Source organism: Euprymna scolopes, chromosome 21 (assembly GCF_053919585.1).
Source record: "Euprymna scolopes isolate OS-2025 chromosome 21, ASM5391958v1, whole genome shotgun sequence".
Taxonomy (NCBI): domain Eukaryota; kingdom Metazoa; phylum Mollusca; class Cephalopoda; order Sepiida; family Sepiolidae; genus Euprymna; species Euprymna scolopes.
The window spans coordinates 48,672,447-48,692,717 of record NC_136502.1 but is presented as its reverse complement, the minus strand read 5'-3'; the positions used below and the strand labels follow the sequence as shown (position 1 = coordinate 48,692,717).

General features: G+C 32.4%; 1 protein-coding gene across 1 annotated transcript in view; it reads left to right on the top strand.

Annotated features, from left to right (window-relative positions):
- LOC145242250 (uncharacterized) overlaps positions 1–20,271 on the top strand; it is an 84,613-nt gene that overhangs the window by 3,844 nt on the left and 60,498 nt on the right. Inside the window, exon 2 of the mRNA XM_080105261.1 lies at positions 9,683–10,202. Coding sequence (XP_079961387.1) covers positions 9,696–10,202 — 507 coding nt within the window. The 5' untranslated portion in view covers positions 9,683–9,695. The remainder of the gene's footprint in view (positions 1–9,682; positions 10,203–20,271) is intronic.

The window sequence follows — 20,271 nt, the reverse complement described above, 5'->3', positions numbered from 1 at the left end:
GAAAATCCCTTTACCCGGTATTCTTTTTTAGTTGTGTGTGTGTGTGTGTGTGTGTGTGTGTGTGTGTGTGTGTGTGTGTGTGTGTGTGTGTGTGTGTGTGTGTGTGTGTGTTACACGTGGTTTATTCTTATTTACTAAACAGAAGGTCTTTTTATACGACATGATAACACGAATATTTTTTTGTTTTGTTTTAAACCATACGATTTCTTACATACATTTTCCTCTTTCTTTTTTCTTATTTTCTTATTTTCTTTTTTTCTTATTTTCTTATTTTCTTTTTTTCTTATTTTCTTTTTTTCTTATTTTCTTATTTTCTTTTTTCTTATTTTCTTTTTTCTTATTTTCTTATTTTCTTTTTTTCTTATTTTCTTATTTTCTTTTTTTCTTATTTTCTTATTTTCTTTTTTCTTATTTTCTTTTTTCTTATTTTCTTATTTTCTTTTTTTCTTATTTTCTTATTTTCTTTTTTTCTTATTTTCTTATTTTCTTTTTTCTTATTTTCTTTTTTCTTATTTTCTTTTTTCTTATTTTCTTTTTTCTTATTTTCTTTTTTTTCTTATTTTCTTTTTCTCTTGTTTTCTTTTTTCCTTATTTTCTTTTTTCTTATTTTCTTTTTCTCTTGTTTTCTTTTTTCCTTATTTTCTTTTTTCTTATTTTCTTTTTCTCTTGTTTTCTTTTTTCCTTATTTTCTTTTTTCTTATTTTCTTTTTTCTTATTTTCTTTTTCTCTCATTTTCTTTTTTTTTTCAATGTTGATGCCTATCAGCATTATCTATGTATTAATAAGATAGCGTGTTTGTTATTTCTTTTGTGTATCATGCTTACATCCGAGTGACTGTCGTTTAATGGTTATGGACTTCCATTTCTTGTAATAAATAATTTTACTAAGAATTCTTCATAAGTTTTAGTTTCGGTTTCGATTAAAGCTGATGCATCCAAGTCATATGGATATATTTTTGAAATCGGAACTTTATCTATTTAATTATAAAACTCAAATGACCTTGTAACAGGTGTTGTTACCCACATCCGGTTTACGACTTCCGGTTGCGCATGCGTACATAAACATAAACCCATAACAGCGTAAACAAAAAAACACAAATCGCTACTTTTGCAGAATTTGACCTGCGCACTGAAATATTAACGTTATTATTTAGAAATTATTATTTTCTTCTACACTACCAACATAAATAAATAACCCCGAAAATACGTTTTTTTTAATTTGCGTTACAAATAAATAATCAACGCGATAATAAAACGTATTGTTTTATTGTGTACGGTTTCAGCGTCCCAATTGTATTTTTTTTTTTTTTTTTTTTCGCGTTTGAATTAAAAGATATATCAAAATTTGAATTTAACTTAAAAGTATTATGGTATCTGTTCAGTGCACATTTACCTTTAAGTATAGCAAACCACTGATAATTCAATGGCTGTAAGTTTTGTTTTCAAAAATAAACAATTATAAACAGACCGACTCCTAGAAATCTATCTATATTCTTTTTTATTTTAATATACTTTCATAGAAATGTTTCTGTTATGTCACAAAAAACTATTTTCTTTACGTCACAAGTGTCACGCTCATACATTAATCCCATAGCTGATATAACATACTGACCCAACGGGTCACAGGTAGTCTAGTAAAATATAAAAATCGATAGAACATTAACTCTATAATAATATAAGCGAATTCTGCAAGAATTAAAATATCATATTTAAGCGTACTTTACGACCGGACTACGCCGTGTGCCCCTGCTAGCTTAGATAAATACTTTTGCAGTTTTAACAAAAGAGCTACAATAATATCAGAGCGTCTCCATTTATGTTGAACATCTACAGAACGCCAACATCAATATATTACATATGAATGAGTCCCCTGTGGAATTTCCACAGGTCCCGCCAGTTAGTTTTAAAAGCTTAAAGATTAATTTAGAAGTTTCACGATAGTAATGTTTTTTTTTTTAAGCCGCTACAAAATGGCTGACTTGTGTCTATTATTTTTTAAGTTCAGACTTTGAAAGTAATCATCCTAGGCCTACAAAATCAACAGAGATTAGACCATTCCTGTAATGATCCGGTCCCTGTTGATTTTGCGGTTCTGTACAGTTCTAGGAGGTCTATCCTCCCAGTCTTTACCTTCTCTCTTTGAGAAGGAGGTTAGTTTATTGCTAATCGTATGAGGCGCCCTTACCGAGGAATGCCGACAGGGCTACCCAGGCACTTTTTACAGGTCAGAGTGCCCTTTCTCGGGGGCGCTGACTTCTCAATCCCATTTCCTGACCCTGGCGTCTAAGTTCTTACAGTGGGGGAGAATTAAGCAACTTCATGGTTCCAAGTTATGGGGCGGATGTTAAGTAATATCATCTTCTTTCATGCCCTTAAATGCACGGAGGCGCCCCTGTTACATCAAAGAGCATAGGAACGTGTTAATTTTGTAGGTTTAAGTCCCTTGGGAGATTCATTTTCATTTTCTGTTATGTTTGCGAACTTTATGAAAATCGGAAGTAACAAAAAGAAAAAAAAAACAAGATGGTGTATGTATGTGAGGATGGGGGTGGGGTAGAGTTTCAGGTTCCCAGTGGAACCCTTTAAAAGGAGAAAGATAAATTATGTGTGTCGGCGTACGTACGAGATCGCTCCTTCCGAATTTCAAGTTCTTCGGTCTAATAATAATAATAAGCGGTAAGCAGACAACTGACACCAGAATACTATACTAAATAATAACCGGTCCCAGGACAGGTAAATTTAATTCCCCGAACAAAACTTTTGCACCACTTTTATGCCCCTTACGAAGATCAAAATTAATGATACTAAACCTTATGTCTGGAATATTTATTTTTATCAAAATACATAACATGCTTTTGATTCTAGAAAATGTTTAACTGCTTAACCTTAATGGGTCTTAAGAAGAAATTAAAATTAAGGGAATTTTGTTGTTTTATCTACTGCCAAATCGGCACAGATCGCTGCTTAATTCGTGTCCAATGATTACGGATCAAATTTAATGCAAATGTGAAATATTTTCATTGTCAATAGGGAGGTTGTGCCCATTATGTCCCCTAAAAAACAAATACTCCAAAGAAACATTTTAAAATATATATAATGATTGGTGTCTAATTCGTGTTCAGAATTCTCCCGAAAAAAAAAAAATGGGTAAATTTTTACGACGTGCCCCAGCGTATTATAAGCACCCTAACCTTCCCATGTTAAAAACGACTTTCGGAATAAACACCCCCAACCTCGAAAGCCGTTCTTTACATGAGGGGGTTGGGGGGTTATTCCGAAAGCCTTTCTTAACATGGATGGTTGGGGGTGTTTATACTACGATGGGGCAGGTCGTAAAAAAATACCGAAAAAGAAAATCTGTTTAGTGTACTTACCCGTGACGAAACGGAAATATTATATTCCAAAAATCATATACATTGATCAAGTTGTTTTATTTTTAAATAAAAAAAAAAAACAAATTATATGAGTGGACATCTTGTCCAATAATCTAAAATAGATAAATAAATAAAGAGAGATAACTCAATAATTCAAACTTGCAAGATTTGTGTCGCAATGCCTACGAATTCCCATTAATCGTTAAAAAATATTTTCTTTATAGAAATAAAAGTACGTGATCAATTTGTTGCAGGGTGGGGCGTATTGGTTGGTGCCGATCGACAGTAGAACTAAGAAAATAGAGATGGGCAGAAGACGAGAAATGGTAAAGAAGAGAAGACAAAAGCCGATGAACAATTGGTATTTATTTGCTTCACCACGAAAGAAAAATGTGACACAAGGTCGTTTTTAATGTGAGAGAAACTAGCTCCCCAAAAAGAAGCACTCTAGAAGTAGGCAAAAATAAAAATTGCCTTGGTATGGAACGGTTTCCCCTCCATTGACTAAGAACAACTTAAGTGTAGCATTAGAACAAATACTACATTGTGATCTTATATATTTAGTTAACCCGAAAGCCATAAACTTCGGGGGGGGGGTCGTTGATTTCATTTACAATAAAGCCTACTACCGCCATATGCCTTAGTCACAATTAATTAATTATAATTAATTAACGACCGAATTTGCTGGGGTCAAAAGTATCTGGGTTGTTGGTTGATGGTATTTACATAGTTTTGTTCAACATTTAGGTGCTGGTATTTGACTAGGTCCCAGGAAAGTGGTTTAAGGATCAAGGTTTTAGGGGCGTGGCTTGCACCGTTGGAATTTTTATCTAGGTACCAAAATCAAGAGATTTGACCATTCTTGTAATGACTCCATGTTGATTGCAATAGGAAGCTGGTCTTGTGCAGTTCCAGAAGGTCCACCCTTTGCTTTGTTTCATTGAGCAGGAGTTAGTTTATTGCTAATCGCCTGGGGCGGTCCTACAATGAAATACCGACGAGGCTCCACAAGTATTTTTTGCGGATACGAATTTTCAATTCCACTTTCTGACCCTAGTTCCACATTTCTCGCGGTGGGAGGAAAATAAATACACACATGTTTTTTTTTTTTTTTTTTTTTTTTTGAAAGGGGGTTGGTTTGAATTTGTAACGTTCTAGCGTAAACAAAAGGAGCGGTAAACCGATACCGCGACACATTTATGTAATTTTTGGAATATGATATTTTCATTTCCTCACGGGTACGTACATCATATAGATTTTTTTTTTTTTTTTTAATGTAGGGGACTCGGGACAAGAACCCTAATATATTGTTAAAATATCAGAAAAATCGGAAGTATTTGAAGTTGCGTGAAGGGTTTCCACGCGTTTATATTATTCCCTTTGCATGTAACTAAATTAAACTAAATATAGCCCATATTACTACTCCTTACGCATATCAGCTGTGTTCCAAATTTTATAATAATTGATTGATTAGTTTAGATGCGAATTCTATACATACAGATACATCAACCTGTCTAATCTGCTGTTATATAAAAAGGAACTTTGTGTGTGTGTGTGTTGTGTGTTGTGTTGCGTTGTGTGTTGTGCGTTGTGTTATGTTGTGTTGTGTGCTGTGTGTATGTTGTTGTGTATATTTTGTTGTGTGTATTTTGTGTGTTGTGTGTTGTGTGTGTTGTGTATGTCGTGTGTGTGTGTTGTGTATGTCGTGTATGTGAGAGAGAAAGAGAGAGAGAGAGAATCCCCTATGGACTCAGAAACAGCGGGGCCTTTTTTTTTAATTTTACATGAAAGTACTTGATGTGACTGAAAGTGCTCTTAAGTAGGTTTTGTATCGGAATGCGTCTGATAAGTATCGAAAATCGAAAAGTCCGATTTTGACTACAGTTAACACTTTTATACAACCTAACATCACTAGTGCATTTAAAAAGTTTTATTACCGCAGAAGCAGAAAGGTCTGCCATACAAAATCAACAGTAGGTTCTTTAATAAGACAGTGTCGTATTTGAAATGAATGTTTCTGTTCAGAGCACAATTGAACCATGTATCAGAATTTTAGGCGGAATTTTTGACACCCCCAACAAAAAACTGCGAATAAAATATATAAAACTCGTAATTTCTGTTTTTAAAGTGGGTTGTCAATTTTTTTTATGAAATATACTTCCAAAATAAACTATTACAGTCGTTTAAAACATAATAGAAGTATTATTTTTTATTTTTTAAAAACAATGTTTACAAAATGTCTACGCACGTTCGTAGACATTTTGTAAACATTGTTTTTAAAAACAAACAAACTGTGATTGTTTCTCAACAAAAAATTAAATGACCGTTCTAAATAAATTATTTATTATTATGATATTGAAAAACTGTTTTTTCACTTAATTATTATACTTGTTTGTCAAAGTTTGCTTTAAATTTGCGTTTTCCGGTTTCGTAATACGGCGATTCATGTTTTGGATCAACCGGATCACGTGACTCTTCTGGCGGCCATGTTGTAAGCCCTAACGGTATTTTTGGAGATTACCCATTATGTTGTGTTATCAAGGTTGCGCTTGCTAGTATTTTGCGTAGAACTCTTTAGTTTTCTTTTTATTTATTTATTTATTTATTTATTTATTTACTTACTTACTTACTTACTTACTTACTTACTTACTTATTAAGCCGGAAAGGAGCGCAGTTGTCAAATAGATGGTTGAAAAGTGTCGGTAAGTAAAACTATCTTAAATGAAAAATATAGAATTAACATCTGATGAGGGATTTTTAAATCCAAAATTAATTAGATAAAAAACAAAGGAAAAATTCTTCTTTCGCATCTTAGAAGCGTCTTCTAAAACAGATTATCTGTTTCTTCTAAATTTTTCATTTTTAAGATGCTGTCACTTGCCGACACTTTTCAAATGTACTTGATCAATTCCATTTGGTATCTTTTTGTAAAAGATTATTCAAAGTATACAGACAGTTGTGCAGTTCGGATAAGAAGGAACCATAATGACAAACAAGGCACCGTTGCAACATCCTTTGAAGCTGTCATATGCTTCATTGCTTGACTATTGACCGGATCTGGTTTTCGACCATTTTTGTCAAATATGAATCCAAGGTATTTCACAAAAGTCTGGAAGACTTAGCATTTGTTTGGTCTTAAGTGAAATCCATATTATTGAATTCGATCCAACACGGAAGCAAGACGATGCAGAAGTTCCTCTTGGGATGTGCATGTAACGATAATATCATAAATTTAGGCGGAAACTTCTGGCAATCATCTGAACATTGTATCCATAGTTTGTTGGAATATTGATGGCGCTGACTTGATCCCAAAGGGAAGGCGGTTAGGTCGAAATAATCCATTGTGGATGTTAATAGCGAGAAGATTTTTGGAATCTTCATCTACTTTCATTTGTAGATATGCATCTGTAAGGTCCAGTTTTGTAAAATAAGTTCCACCGTTGATTATATATATATATATATATATATATATATATATATATATATATATATATATATATATATATATATATATATATATATAAAAACATAAAAGTATACCTATGGACACGCGTGTTTCTGGCTTCCTATGCTGACGACGGTAAAAACCAGAAACACGCGTGTTCATAGGTATACTTTTATGCGCGTAAATAAATATATATATATATATATATATATATATATATATATATATATATATATATATATATATATATATATACACGTTATTTTCATTTACGTTATTTTCAATGTTATTTTATACGGAATATTTAAGGTATTTCTTTAAGAGTGGGTTTAGTAAGTAATAATTAATGTCACACACACACACACACACACACACACACACACATATATATATATATATATATATATATATATATATATATATATATATATATATATATATATATATATATATATATATATATATATATACAGTGATGATCATATTTATTGGCACGGTAAAATAAAAGTTAAATTTTGTCTAATAAATTCTAAAAAAGGGATTAAATTAAAGAAAATAACAAAGTATATTATGTATTTTTAACTGGCCTTTCCGATGCAGCAATCGGATTTTAGAAAAAATAAATAACAAAGGAACAACAAACATAATTGCAAAAAAACCTTGTTCAAAATTATTGGCACGGCTTTGTTTTTCTTTTAGTATCAGTATAATATCAATCAATTTCCGGTTTACGTGCTTTCTGAACTTTTTTATAGCCATATTATGCTTGTTTAACGCTAATTCAGTGAATAATTTTTTTCAGATAATTTTTAGATAGCGATTTATTTAAACTATTATAAGTGACTAAATTATAATTTTCAATCGCCATGGTTAAAACTAAGGAACACAGCGAAGACGTCAGGAAGCTTGTTGTAGCATGCCATACCAATGGGGAGGGCTATGATAAGATTTCAAAGAAGCTAAACCTTCCCAAATCCACTGTTAGAGCCATAATAAACAAGTTCAAATCGCAAGGCCACGTTATGAGTTTAGAGGGTAGAGGGAGAAAAAGGATTCTTTCCCCAAGAGATGAACGGAAAATTGTTCGACAAGTAAAACAAAACCCAAGGATCTCTGTTGGGGAGATTGTTGATGAACAGAGCACATCTGGAGTGAATGTATCTCGACATACAGTTGGTAGAGTTTTGAAGAGAGCTGGTTTAAAAGCATGTCGTCCGAGAAAGACTCCCTTATTGAAGCCTATGCACCTGAAAGCAAGGCTAGCCTTTGCAAAACGTCATATTGATAAAGATGTTGCATTCTGGAAACGTGTTCTATGGACTGACGAAACGAAAATAGAGTTATTTGGCCATAATAAAGTGTCTTATATTTACAGAAAATCTGGCGAAGCTTTCCTGCCTAAGAACACCATACCCACAGTGAAGCACGGTGGAGGCAGTTTGATGTTTTGGGGATCCTTTGCTGCCGCTGGACCAGGGCGACTTGTTAAGGTCACAGGTAGCATAAAAAAGGAAGATTATGTTAAAATATTGGATGAAAACCTGAAAGACTCTGCTAAAGAGCTCTCACTTGGTCGTCGTTGGTGGTTCATGCAAGATAATGACCCAAAGCATTCGGCTAAACTGATTAAGAAATGGCTTGAGGACAATCATATTAATGTTTTGGAGTGGCCATCACAAAGCCCAGACCTTAATCCAATTGAAAATTTATGGAGAACATTAAAATTGAGGGTAATGCAAAGGAAGCCTAAGAATCTTATTCAATTGGAGGATTATTGTCAGGAAGAGTGGGCTAAAATTACTACTGAAGAGTGCAACAACTTGGTTGTAAACTATGAAAAGCGACTGAGGAAGGTAATCAAGGCCAAAGGCTATACAATTGATTATTAAATAAATCGTGCCAATAATTTTGAACAAGGGTTTTTTGCAATTATGTTTGTTGTTCCTTTGTTATTTATTTTTTTCTAAAATCCGATTGCTGCATCGGAAAGGCCAGTTAAAAATACATAATATACTTTGTTATTTTCTTTAATTTAATCCCTTTTTTAGAATTTATTAGACAAAATTTAACTTTTATTTTACCGTGCCAATAAATATGATCATCACTGTATATATAAATACATGTACGGTTAGTAAAAGAGAACTTCAAAAGAGTGTTTGTATATATATATATATATAGAAACACTCTTTTGAAGTCCTCTTTTACTAACCGTACATGTATTTATATATATATATATATATATATATATATATATATATATATATATATATATGTGTGTGTGTGTGTGTGTGTGTGTGTGTGTGTATGTGTGAGTGTGTGTGTGTGTGTGACGTTAATTATTACTTACTAAACCTACTCTTTAAAAAAAATACCGTAAATATTCCGTATAAAATAACATTGAAGATAACGTAAATTAAGGGTTTTGTTTTACAATTAACAGAGGTACAAAAAAGTTATCAAAAATTAAAATAATATAACAAATAAATATTCTCAAAGGCAAGATAAGTTACTCTTCTACCTATCTGGAAAAGTTGTTAATGGTTTTACTCACTAAAACGTTTAATCAACTCAAAAATCATACAGTGTCCATCGATATGTGCGGACCAGAAAAATGGCAGTGAGCTGGCCCTTAAATACGTGAAGTTTGGAAAATGAATTAAAACTAAAAAAAATACATAAAATATTGTTAGAAACGCATTGAATATATGTTACCGTGACATATATACTGTTTGCAGTATTTTTTTTTTAATTTTGACCACTTTTTCGTACCTCTGTGCATTGTAAAACAACCCCTTAATTAATGTTGCCATTCGTTCAATATCGATAAATTTGATTTTTTTTTTCTTTTTTGTCTCTGATTCTAGAATTTCTTTCAAAATGTCGGGGCCTCTCCAACCACCCAAGATCAGTGATGGCTACCTGGGTAAACAAGCCAAATTCGACGAGTTCGGATTATCCACCATCACACATCCGGAGCCAGCGCTGAAACTCGCCACCAACGAAGTTGAAATACACATCGGCTACAACCAGCCGACCCGATTCACGACGAAGCTCTTGCTGTGCGGATCGGGCGGCAAGGACTTGCCCGAATGTGTAATGGTCAACAATCTCCAGGGTAGAATGTGTTATACGATCACCGCACCGCAGGTCGGCTACTACAAGTTTCAGATCTACGCCTTGCCGCTAACGGAAGCCGGCCCTAACATGGTTGGCGTATTCAATTACCTGCTGTTCGTAGCGGAAATGGACGCGGAGTTGAGACCCTACCCGAAACAGTACCCACCCTGGAAAAACGGGTGTTATATGTGGGAACCGCGAGGAATACCCCGGGGATGCCGGGCACCAGGGGTACCATTCAAAATGCACATTCCCAACGCTGTTCAGGTAAGTTACATATATAGCTACATGATTAATGCACGTGCACGGAATGAAAGTTAATTGATATATATATATATATATATATATATATATATATATATATATATATATATATATATATACTAGCATTTCAGCCCGGCGTTGCCCGGGTGTTTGGATGTGTATGTTGAGCAAAAAAAAAAAAGTGGTAGTAGGAAGGCAGGCTCGAACCCGTACCGCAAAGGAGGAAAAGAACGGGGTAAAATCTAACGTTTTTGCTGTTACGACCACCGCCAAACCGGAAGCGACATTTTTTAAAAGTAAGGCTAGACAATCTAAAGGAGAGGATAACTGTAAAAAATATCGGCGAAAAAAGTGACCCTCCCCCCCCCTGTAGAAAAGTGCCTAGTTAAAGGGGAAGATATTAATGTTTTTAGCCAAATTTTCGATCCCATTGATTTCCCTAAATCTCAGTACCCTGTATATCAAATTTCGAGTCTGTAGACTAAAAATTGACAGAGTTATTGTGTAGGGAAATGTACACAGATACACAGACACTTTCACTTTTATATATATATATATATATATATATATATATATATATATATATATATATATATGCACACACACACACACACACACAGTCTTTATTTGTTTTTACATAAGCCGTAATATGTTGCTACACAGTCATAAGCGCGCACACACACTGATATTTTTATTGTCATCAAAATCCGTGAAAAATCCCCGATTTTTTTAATCAAATCTATTGATTGACTGCTCTGGTTGGGGACTCAGCGCGATGCACAGGGAGGAAGTTTCATATGCCTCCTCGCGGTGACTTTGTCCACAATACATTGTAGTAAACATTGCACTGTAGAGAACATACTGTTCATTTTATAAACTTATTTTTTTATTTATATTGGTTTAAATTAAAGTTTAAAATACAAAAGTCAAGTATCATGCTTCAATTGTGCTCTAAACAGAAACATTCATTTCGAAGGCGGCCCTGTCATATCAAAGAACCTAAGGTTGATTTTATATGTCGGGCCTTTCGGCTTGTGTAGTGATAAAACTTCCTTAAATGCACTGTGAAAATGTCATGTTAGGCTGTGTAAGGTGTTAACTTTGTTCAAAATCGCCTGCTCTTTCTTTCATCAGATTATTTGGATTATCGGTATTTATCGAAGCCATTTTAGCCATTTTAACCCGAATGGCATCCCTAGGGGGGGGACAACTGGAGTTTTCCCGGAAAATCCGTTCTGTTACTTTTTTACTCATATCATGTTTAATGTTTGTGCAAATTTTCAAAAATTTCCAAGACGTAGTTATTGAAAAAAGTGCGGACAGACGAACGGACAAGGGTGAATTTACAGGTGCACTCTCCTTTTGTCGGGGGACCAAAAATAAAAACAAAATTACAGAATATCAACCACTTCGTTTGTCCAAAATCTGTTATCCTAATGCGAACGTATTCTGATTGAGAGTGTTTTTTGTTTGTTTGTTTGTTTGTTTTTTGTTAACTATTGAATGTTTTGTTTTTGTTTTAAAAGCATACAATTAGCCATTTTCTTTTCTTTCTTCTTTTCTTTTCTTTTTATTTACTTTTAAAGATTAATTTCGAAGTTTCACGATTGCAATTATGTTTTTATCCTGTTAATAATGGCTGACTTTTGTTTATTAACTTCAAACTTTGAAAGTAAATCATGGCTCTAAGTTATGAGGCCAGATGTCAAGTAATATGATGTTTGTTTGTTTTTGTTTTTTTTATATATATATATATATATATATACATCTTAAATGCCCGGAGGCGACCCTGTTGCATAAAAGAGCACAGAAAAGTGTTAATTTTGTCGATTGAAGTCCCCTATATTTTTTTTCTTTTATTCTGTTATGTTTTCGAACTTTATAAAAATCGGAAGTGCATAAAGTGTATAACTGTGAGAGTGGGTGGCGATTCATGGTTCCTAGTGAAACCATTTAAAAGGAAAAGAATAAATGTGTGTGTGTGTGTGTGTGTGTGTGTGTGTGTGTGTGTGTGTGTGTGTGTGTGTGTGTGTGTGTGTGCGATTTTCTACTGTGAAAATTCAATTAGACATCGATTGATACCAGCATTTCAAGGGAGTATGGGGAAATCCGGTCCACTGAGCTAAGAATGACATACATTTGTCCATCATCTCAGTTAGTCTGATTTCACTAATGATGGAGAAGTGCGCAATTCCTCGCTCAATGGACCGGATTTCCTATATGTGTTCTGAAACCGCCGGTATAGACAATATCTTGCGAATTTTCACTGTCTGGTATTGCATACACAGGCACGCACACTAGAGATACCTAAGTACCTCCACTGGACCATCGGTAATATTAATATATATATATATATATATATATATATATATATATATATATATGTGTGTGTGTGTGTGTGTGTGTGTGTGTGTGTGTGTGTTATTTTCAACCTATCAAAATAATAAAAAGATCAATATACTAGATAAAGAAATTAAACATATAGTTAAAAGTGATGATGAAAAATAAGAATTTAAAAAATACATCAAAAATTCAAATAATATAATAAAAAAAATTCTCAATCCACGGAGTTTCAAAGATGAGCACTTTTCATCAGGCGCTAAACATTAGTAAAAAAAATCACTGTTTAGCATAAATTTGAAAGTGCATACATATATATATATATAATTTTTTTTCGATAATTAAAAGGTATATATATATATATATATATATATATATATATATATATATATATATATATATATATATAATTCCAGGTTAATATTTTCCAGAAGCAAAGCAACCAATGAAGTTTTAACAAGGTTAAAACAAGAGTGCTCAATACCGAAGTAGGGCAAGATATATTTTTTATTTGTTTTATAAAGATTAATATGTCTCTAATATATCATTAATATGTCCCTACGCATTCATGATCATGTTTCAGTCAGCCAGTTACAAGTAACTATATATCTCTTCAGACGACATAAGTAACTAGATATCTCTTCAGGCGACATTGCTTATACAAAAGTTTAGTCCGTTTAGACTCTTAAAACAGGTCTCTAGTTATTTGTTACTTGTAACTTGCTTTGTATAAGCAATAACGTTTGAAGAGATCTTTAGCTACTTGTAACTGGCTGGCCGAAACATGCTCATGACTGTGTAGAGACATGTTAATGCTTATATATGTGTGTGTAGATACATATTAATGTTTATATAAAACAAATAAAAAGTAAATATATATAAAGTAGTAGCGTTCGTGTGTGTGTTTGTCTGTGTGTACAATGATCAAAGAAATATAATGGCCTTATGTGTGTACACCTCTCCTGGTCAAGAAATATTAACGCCCATGACAGGATATTTCTGTCAAAGGAAATATTAAATTTTATACATAATTTCTATATATAGCATTCTTCAAACAACATCTACATTGATTGAGTTACGATCATTAGCATATCACATTAAATTAAATCTATTTAAATAATTAGCTCAATGATATTACTTATTCGACATAATAGCTTCGTTTCAACTGTACTAATTTAAAAAAAATAATAATAATAATCATTTAGTTTATTTTCATTTCAATTTATATTTGATTTAACTTATTTTATCTGAAATCTGAAATCGTTTAATTTTCAAACCAGAAAACCAAAGGGGAAATAACTGTGATAGTTTAATTGAAAAAGTGTTTTAAACGGAGCACGTTATTAAATATTTTCTGTAATAGATTTGTTTTCATTTCGAAATATTCTTCTAGGCTGAATTATTATTTTTATTCTTAATTCGGATGAATTTTTTTCGCGTATTCTTCATTTTTAAGTAACCTTTTTTATTTGTTAGAGAAAAATAATTAAAACTAATGTCCTCATATACTTGCATCCCGATGAGGACAGAGTTAGTCAGACACAGGGCCAATTTTCCATGTGAGCAAAATCCATCACCCCATACATTACTGTTCCTTTTTTTGTTGTTTATACAATTTAATCGGTATTGCCCAGGGTTTATTATAATAATTATGCCACAGCAAGTGTGTTTAATTGCCTGCGAAACAGATTTTCTTTATAATTTATTTAATATCTTAGATTAAAATGGTGATTTTTTACGACGTGACCCAGCATCGTTTAACCTCTAAAAAAATTAAGACCTACTTTGGGGGGCCTAATACGTTTAAACAGTCTTTATAAATAATATGAAAGAAGAAATTTTGAAAAAAAAAAGAAAGTTAACATTTTAGGGTGGTTGATTACTTTTCTATATAAATTTAACGTAAAATGAGCACCCACTTTTTGGCTACAATCAACCAGACATGTTATCTTTTGCATTTTTTCAAGTTTGGCGATTGAGGAGGGGGGGGGAGACAAACATAACAAATACATTTTTTTTGTGGTGGGAGGAATTACACTTGAAATATAAAATAACGATAAATTTAATTAATTTTTATGAGACCATTCTGTACTTTCACCTAACAATTTTATAAACAGAACGAACCCCATAATATGACAAATTCAATTTTTTTGCGGGGGAGGGGATTACATTAGAAATATAAAATGACGAAAGATTTCATTTACGTTCAAATCACGTTTTTGGGGCGATTACATTTACATGTTTTCATCCATTCTTTTATTTTTGTTGTGGGGGTATCCACGCTGCCTATGATGAAAATGATTAGTATACAGGTGTGTTTCAAACGGAACTTCATGTCAACCTATGCAACGCTGGGTACCCATGCTAGTATATATATATATATATATATATATATATATATATATATATATATATATATATATATTGCGTATATTTAGGCAGCATTTTTTCAATCAGGCACACATTATTAAAAACAATAGAAAACTTCTGTTTAATAATACCTTTTTTTTTATTTTTTCAATTTTCCGTATTATCTTTTTTGTACATATATCGAAAGTATAGATGTATGGTCCAAGCATTTTTTTTTTTTCGAAGTGTCCACGGTTTTTTATTTTTCGTTTAGTTATCTACGCGTCATCAGGAATGTGCGTGTGTGGCTTTGCAGGGAATTATGTGAAGATTTATTTAAATAGTAGTTGTGGTGCGAGCGTTGGGGTGTTAGTATCATATATATATATATATATATATATATATATATATATATATATATATATATATATATATATATATATACGTTTTTTTTTAATCTGCTTTTATGCGCATTTGTAACTGTTTTTTGCTCGTTTTCAAAGTAAATTTCTTAGTATATCTTTAACGATTTCGTAATCAGATTCCTTCAGTTTAAAGCCGGGTAAGGATTGTAAGGGAAAAGTCAGTGCTAACAGTCGGGTAGATTAGATTCGCCTTTTTGCTTTTCATATAACGGCGTTTCCGCTCGTGTGTCGTCATTTATTATTTTCCTAAACAAGACACACCCACACCCAGCATGGTTCGGGATGTTGTCTCTTAATCTTGCTTCTCGTTTTAGAATTGATGTTTTCAATCTCGTCTCCTTAGAATCAGCCTTTCTTTCCTCGACTTACATGACTTTGGCTAAGACGTTCGGACTTTCTCAACAACCTAGTCTGGTACATGGGCGATTCAATATTTTGTGCGCCCACACTCACACGCACACACACGCGCGTGTGCGCACATACACACACACACACACACCACACCACACCACACCCCTAGAAAACGAGGCTATTAAACCTAACCATGGTGATATGGAACAAGAAAAAGAAAGAAGCAACCAAAGTAGAATTTAGTGTCCCCCAATTATGATGGTTAGTTTTTATGTAGATTCTCTAATCTCGTTTTATAGAGAATCTACGCACACAAACATTCACACGCATGCACACACACACACACAATATATATATATATATATATATATATATATATATATATATATATATATATATATATATATATATATATATGATGGTTTAAAACAGAAATTTATTTTAGCATGACGCCCAAGATGGCTGACATGTAGCAACGTGGAGATGGAATTTCTTTTCCCCCAAACACAAGGTCTATCATGTATAAAGTCAACCTTTTGTTGGTAACATAAAATGGAAACAACATCTGACGAGTTGGTGAGGACAGGAAATTATTATGAACGCATAAAATCATAAAATTGCCATCCCATTAACGAAACTGCTGTAAGGAAGAAATCCACGATGAAATAAACAAAAGTTACAAAAAAGAAAAAATGTAAATCTTTGAATTTCAACAAAGTTTTGCACTATGCATATATATATATATATATATATATATATATATATATATATATATATATATATATAATAAGAATTACAGCTAAGTTTACCAAAATAATCCAAGATGGCAAAATTAAAGTATATTATAAATATTGAAGGGTCATTATTTATAAAGTAATCTCAACCAGATGTAAAAGCTCGATAAAACCAAATAGGAAATAGAGCTTATAATGAGCGTTTTTAACATGTTTTATTAACTACTTGTTCTTAAGATGAGAACAGTAGTCCGAATGAACGTAATTGATGTATCATGTCATCAAAGACAGACTTATTTTCACAAGACCAGTTTATGTAAGCCCAACTGTTTCTTTTAATTATTATTTTTCTTTCGTTTATTCTAGCCTCTTTTATGTTATGTAAATGACCCACCATTCCAAATTTTCATATCCACAAAAAAAAATCAATCGAGCAGAGTCCAAGCCATTTGAGTTTTAAAAATAAAAGTAAAAGATAACGAAATACGAATAATGTCGTCTAAAAGAGATCCAGTTTACAATACCAAATTTATCTGAGTTAGTAGTTATCATAGCAATCACACTTACCAATATTTAACGCGTGTATTTTTGTATTTTAAGAAAATTCTGATATTATTTTTGAAGTGCATCTAACTGTCAAAATTCAAAATAATCGTTTTAAAAAAATATACTTGAAAAATATTATTTTATCCGTTGTTCAACAACTTCACCCAAAATATCATTCAGATTAAAATAAACTAACACATGAGGGTTGTTTATTTTATTTAATTGGATTACGTTTCATGCCTACAACCTATGAGTAATTCCACTGCACCTGTTTTCCTAAAGCTTGTCAAGGCTGCTGCAAAGAAAGTGGGATCTCTCTACCTTGCTAGAAGGTAACTCCCACCTGAGAGTATCTTGTATCTCTACAAAGCCACTATTTGCCCATGCATGGAATATTGTTGTCACATCTGGGTAGGTGCATCTGCCACTTGTCTCTCGTTCCTAGATAGGGTTAAAAAAAAAAAAAAAAAAAAAGAGTCGCCAATCTAATAGATCGCGCACTGTCGGCCAAAATCCAACCTCTGTCCCATCGCCCAAATTTGGCATCCCTGTGCCTGTTTTACAACTACTTAAGTGCTGGGACAAACTCAAAACACTAGTACCCCCTCGATTTAAATACCCTCGACAAACCAGACAAGCAGCACAATCCCACCCCTACACTGTAGAGATCCCTAAATGCCGGAAAGCCTTCTACTCAAGCAGCTTCTTCCATCCAATTGCTAGGCTTTGGAATTCCTGCTTTCCTGACTGTACTGACATGCAGAAGTTCAAGTGTAATGTGAACAGATATCTCGCTACCCAACTCACTACTATTTCCTGCAAATCTGGTCCCAAATAGCAGTGCCTTACGACTTAGTGGCACTGTGCCTTGTTTTGGGTGAAAAAAAAACAGTGAAAGGAAAAAATTTAAAAATGTAGCACAAAAAAACTGAGTTGTATTCAACGCTCTTACCACAAATTATGAATGGAGACTTTCATATTATGATAATCAAATTTAACTTTAAAAATCCTATTAAAAAATAATAATAATAACAAATAGAATAATATAACGATATTCGAAAACGAGGCTAAATCAAAAGGAGACCATTCTCATATTCTTGTTCGGGGTTGACAGATTGGCCTTTTTAACGTTAAAGTTTGTAAATTTTGCCTTTTTTTAAGCAGTTTAGTTTTCTTTTTATTGTATTTGACCCTTTTCAACGCATATAACGTGTACGAAATAACCAAGGAAGGAACAAGCAAAATGTTATATACATAGTTTCGTAAAACAAACAAGAAAAATATTATATACATAGTTTCGTAAAACAAACAAGAAAAATATTATATACATAGTTTCGTAAAACAAACAAGAAAAATATTATAAACATAGTTTCGTAAAACAAACAAGAAAAATATTATATACATAGTTTCGTAAAACAAACAAGAAAAATATTATATACATAGTTTCATAAAACAGACAAGTAAAATATTATATACATAGTTTCGTAAAACAAACAAGAAAAATATTATATACATAGTTTCATAAAACAAACAAGAAAAATATTATATACATAGTTTCGTAAAACAAACAAGAAAAATATTATATACATAGTTTCATAAAACAAACAAGAAAAATATTATATACATAGTTTCGTAAAACAAACAAGCAAAATATTTTATACATAGTTTCGTAAAACATTAAAAAAAACAGCATACTTAAAAAAAAAAAAAAAAAAAAAAGCTTTGAGCATGGTCGAGTCTGGTTAGATCAGGATATCCTTCGCTTTTCACCTCAAACGTGCGGAATGTTTGGCCAGGTACATGATGAAGAGACTTTCCATGCTCGCTTACGTGAAGCAGCATCTGCATCCGAACCTCAGTTACACTTGAACTGCGAAAATTGCGCAGCGACTTAATCCTGAACATCAAAAGAAAAATATTTAGAAAGATCTACTTTTGTAAGATATGCTCCTCCCCCACCCCCGCTTCCAAGTGTATTTTACGTTTTGCAAAATATACGAGGACATTACACGGAGGTGAAGTGGGGGTACATATATTTTTAAAAAGCATAACATCTTTAATTAAATGTTAATAAATTTGAAAAGAATCGGAATCAGAATCGGTACTTTTATCGCGTGAATTTAGAACAGGATCGATAATTGTATTAGAATCGAGAAAAATTTCGGAATCGTCCCATCACTAGTCCGTATATACTTTACCTGTACGAATTGTTTTCCATTAAAACTTCCTTCACTCCTAAACTAATTAACTAATCACTATGTATTTACAAACACCCGCTAACCCTAACTCTAACCCTAACCCTAACTTGCTAGGCGTTTCTTAAACTTAAGTTAGACAATGCTCAATCTAAAATGGCATTCATTTTGCTGATTTTTATTTTTAGGTGATTATTTAAAAACATGTTTGTTTATTGTCCAGAATTTCCCCTGTATCAAAAAAAAAAATAAATAAATAAATAAATAAATAAAAATTGTATGATGTACGTACCCGTGACTAAACGAAAATATTATATTCCAAGAAGTATGTTAATTGATCAAATAGTTTTGTCTTTATAAAAAAATTCATTTTTAAGCGATTAATGGGGATTAAAACATAAATCTAGTATGATTCATTATTGAGTTTCCTCCCTTGTTTTTTTTTTGTTGTTGTTTTTTTGTTTTGTTTTGTTTTTTTGAGATTTTGGGATTTTTTTTTTCAAAATGGCGGGCGAGACAGTCATTCCTTAGATGGTCATAAAATTTGTTGCTTTTTTTATTTAAAAATAAAACTACTTGATCAATTTACGTTATTTTGAAAAACAAAATGATCATTTTCATTTCATCATAAGTACGTATATCATAAAGATATTTTCTTTATTTACATTTTTTTAAAATAGGGGGAATTATGCACAATAACCAAGTATTTCATATAACAATCGTCTGGACCGGTCAAAGTAATTTAAAAAAGAAATTGTACACAATGCTCTTCTCGTGGAAATCAGATCATATAGTATTACTGAACGAATACTTAACATAATTAAATCCTTCTTAAATATGAAAAGAATCCAGTTTGTCCTCGATAATCGTACGCCTAAATAATATGATATAAATGCGAGTGTACCACAGAGGTCGATCCTTGGACCTTTATTATTCCTGATATTCATAAATGATTTACCTGATGAAATTTCTCTGAGATGAATATATTTGCTGACGGCACCACGCTCTATAACAGAAACGAGGGGAAACGAATGAACACATATCTAAGGCAATGATGGAAACCCTAGAGGAAGACCTCCAGTCTGTAGTGGATGAGATAGCAATGGATGGTAACATTTAATGCTGCCAAGAC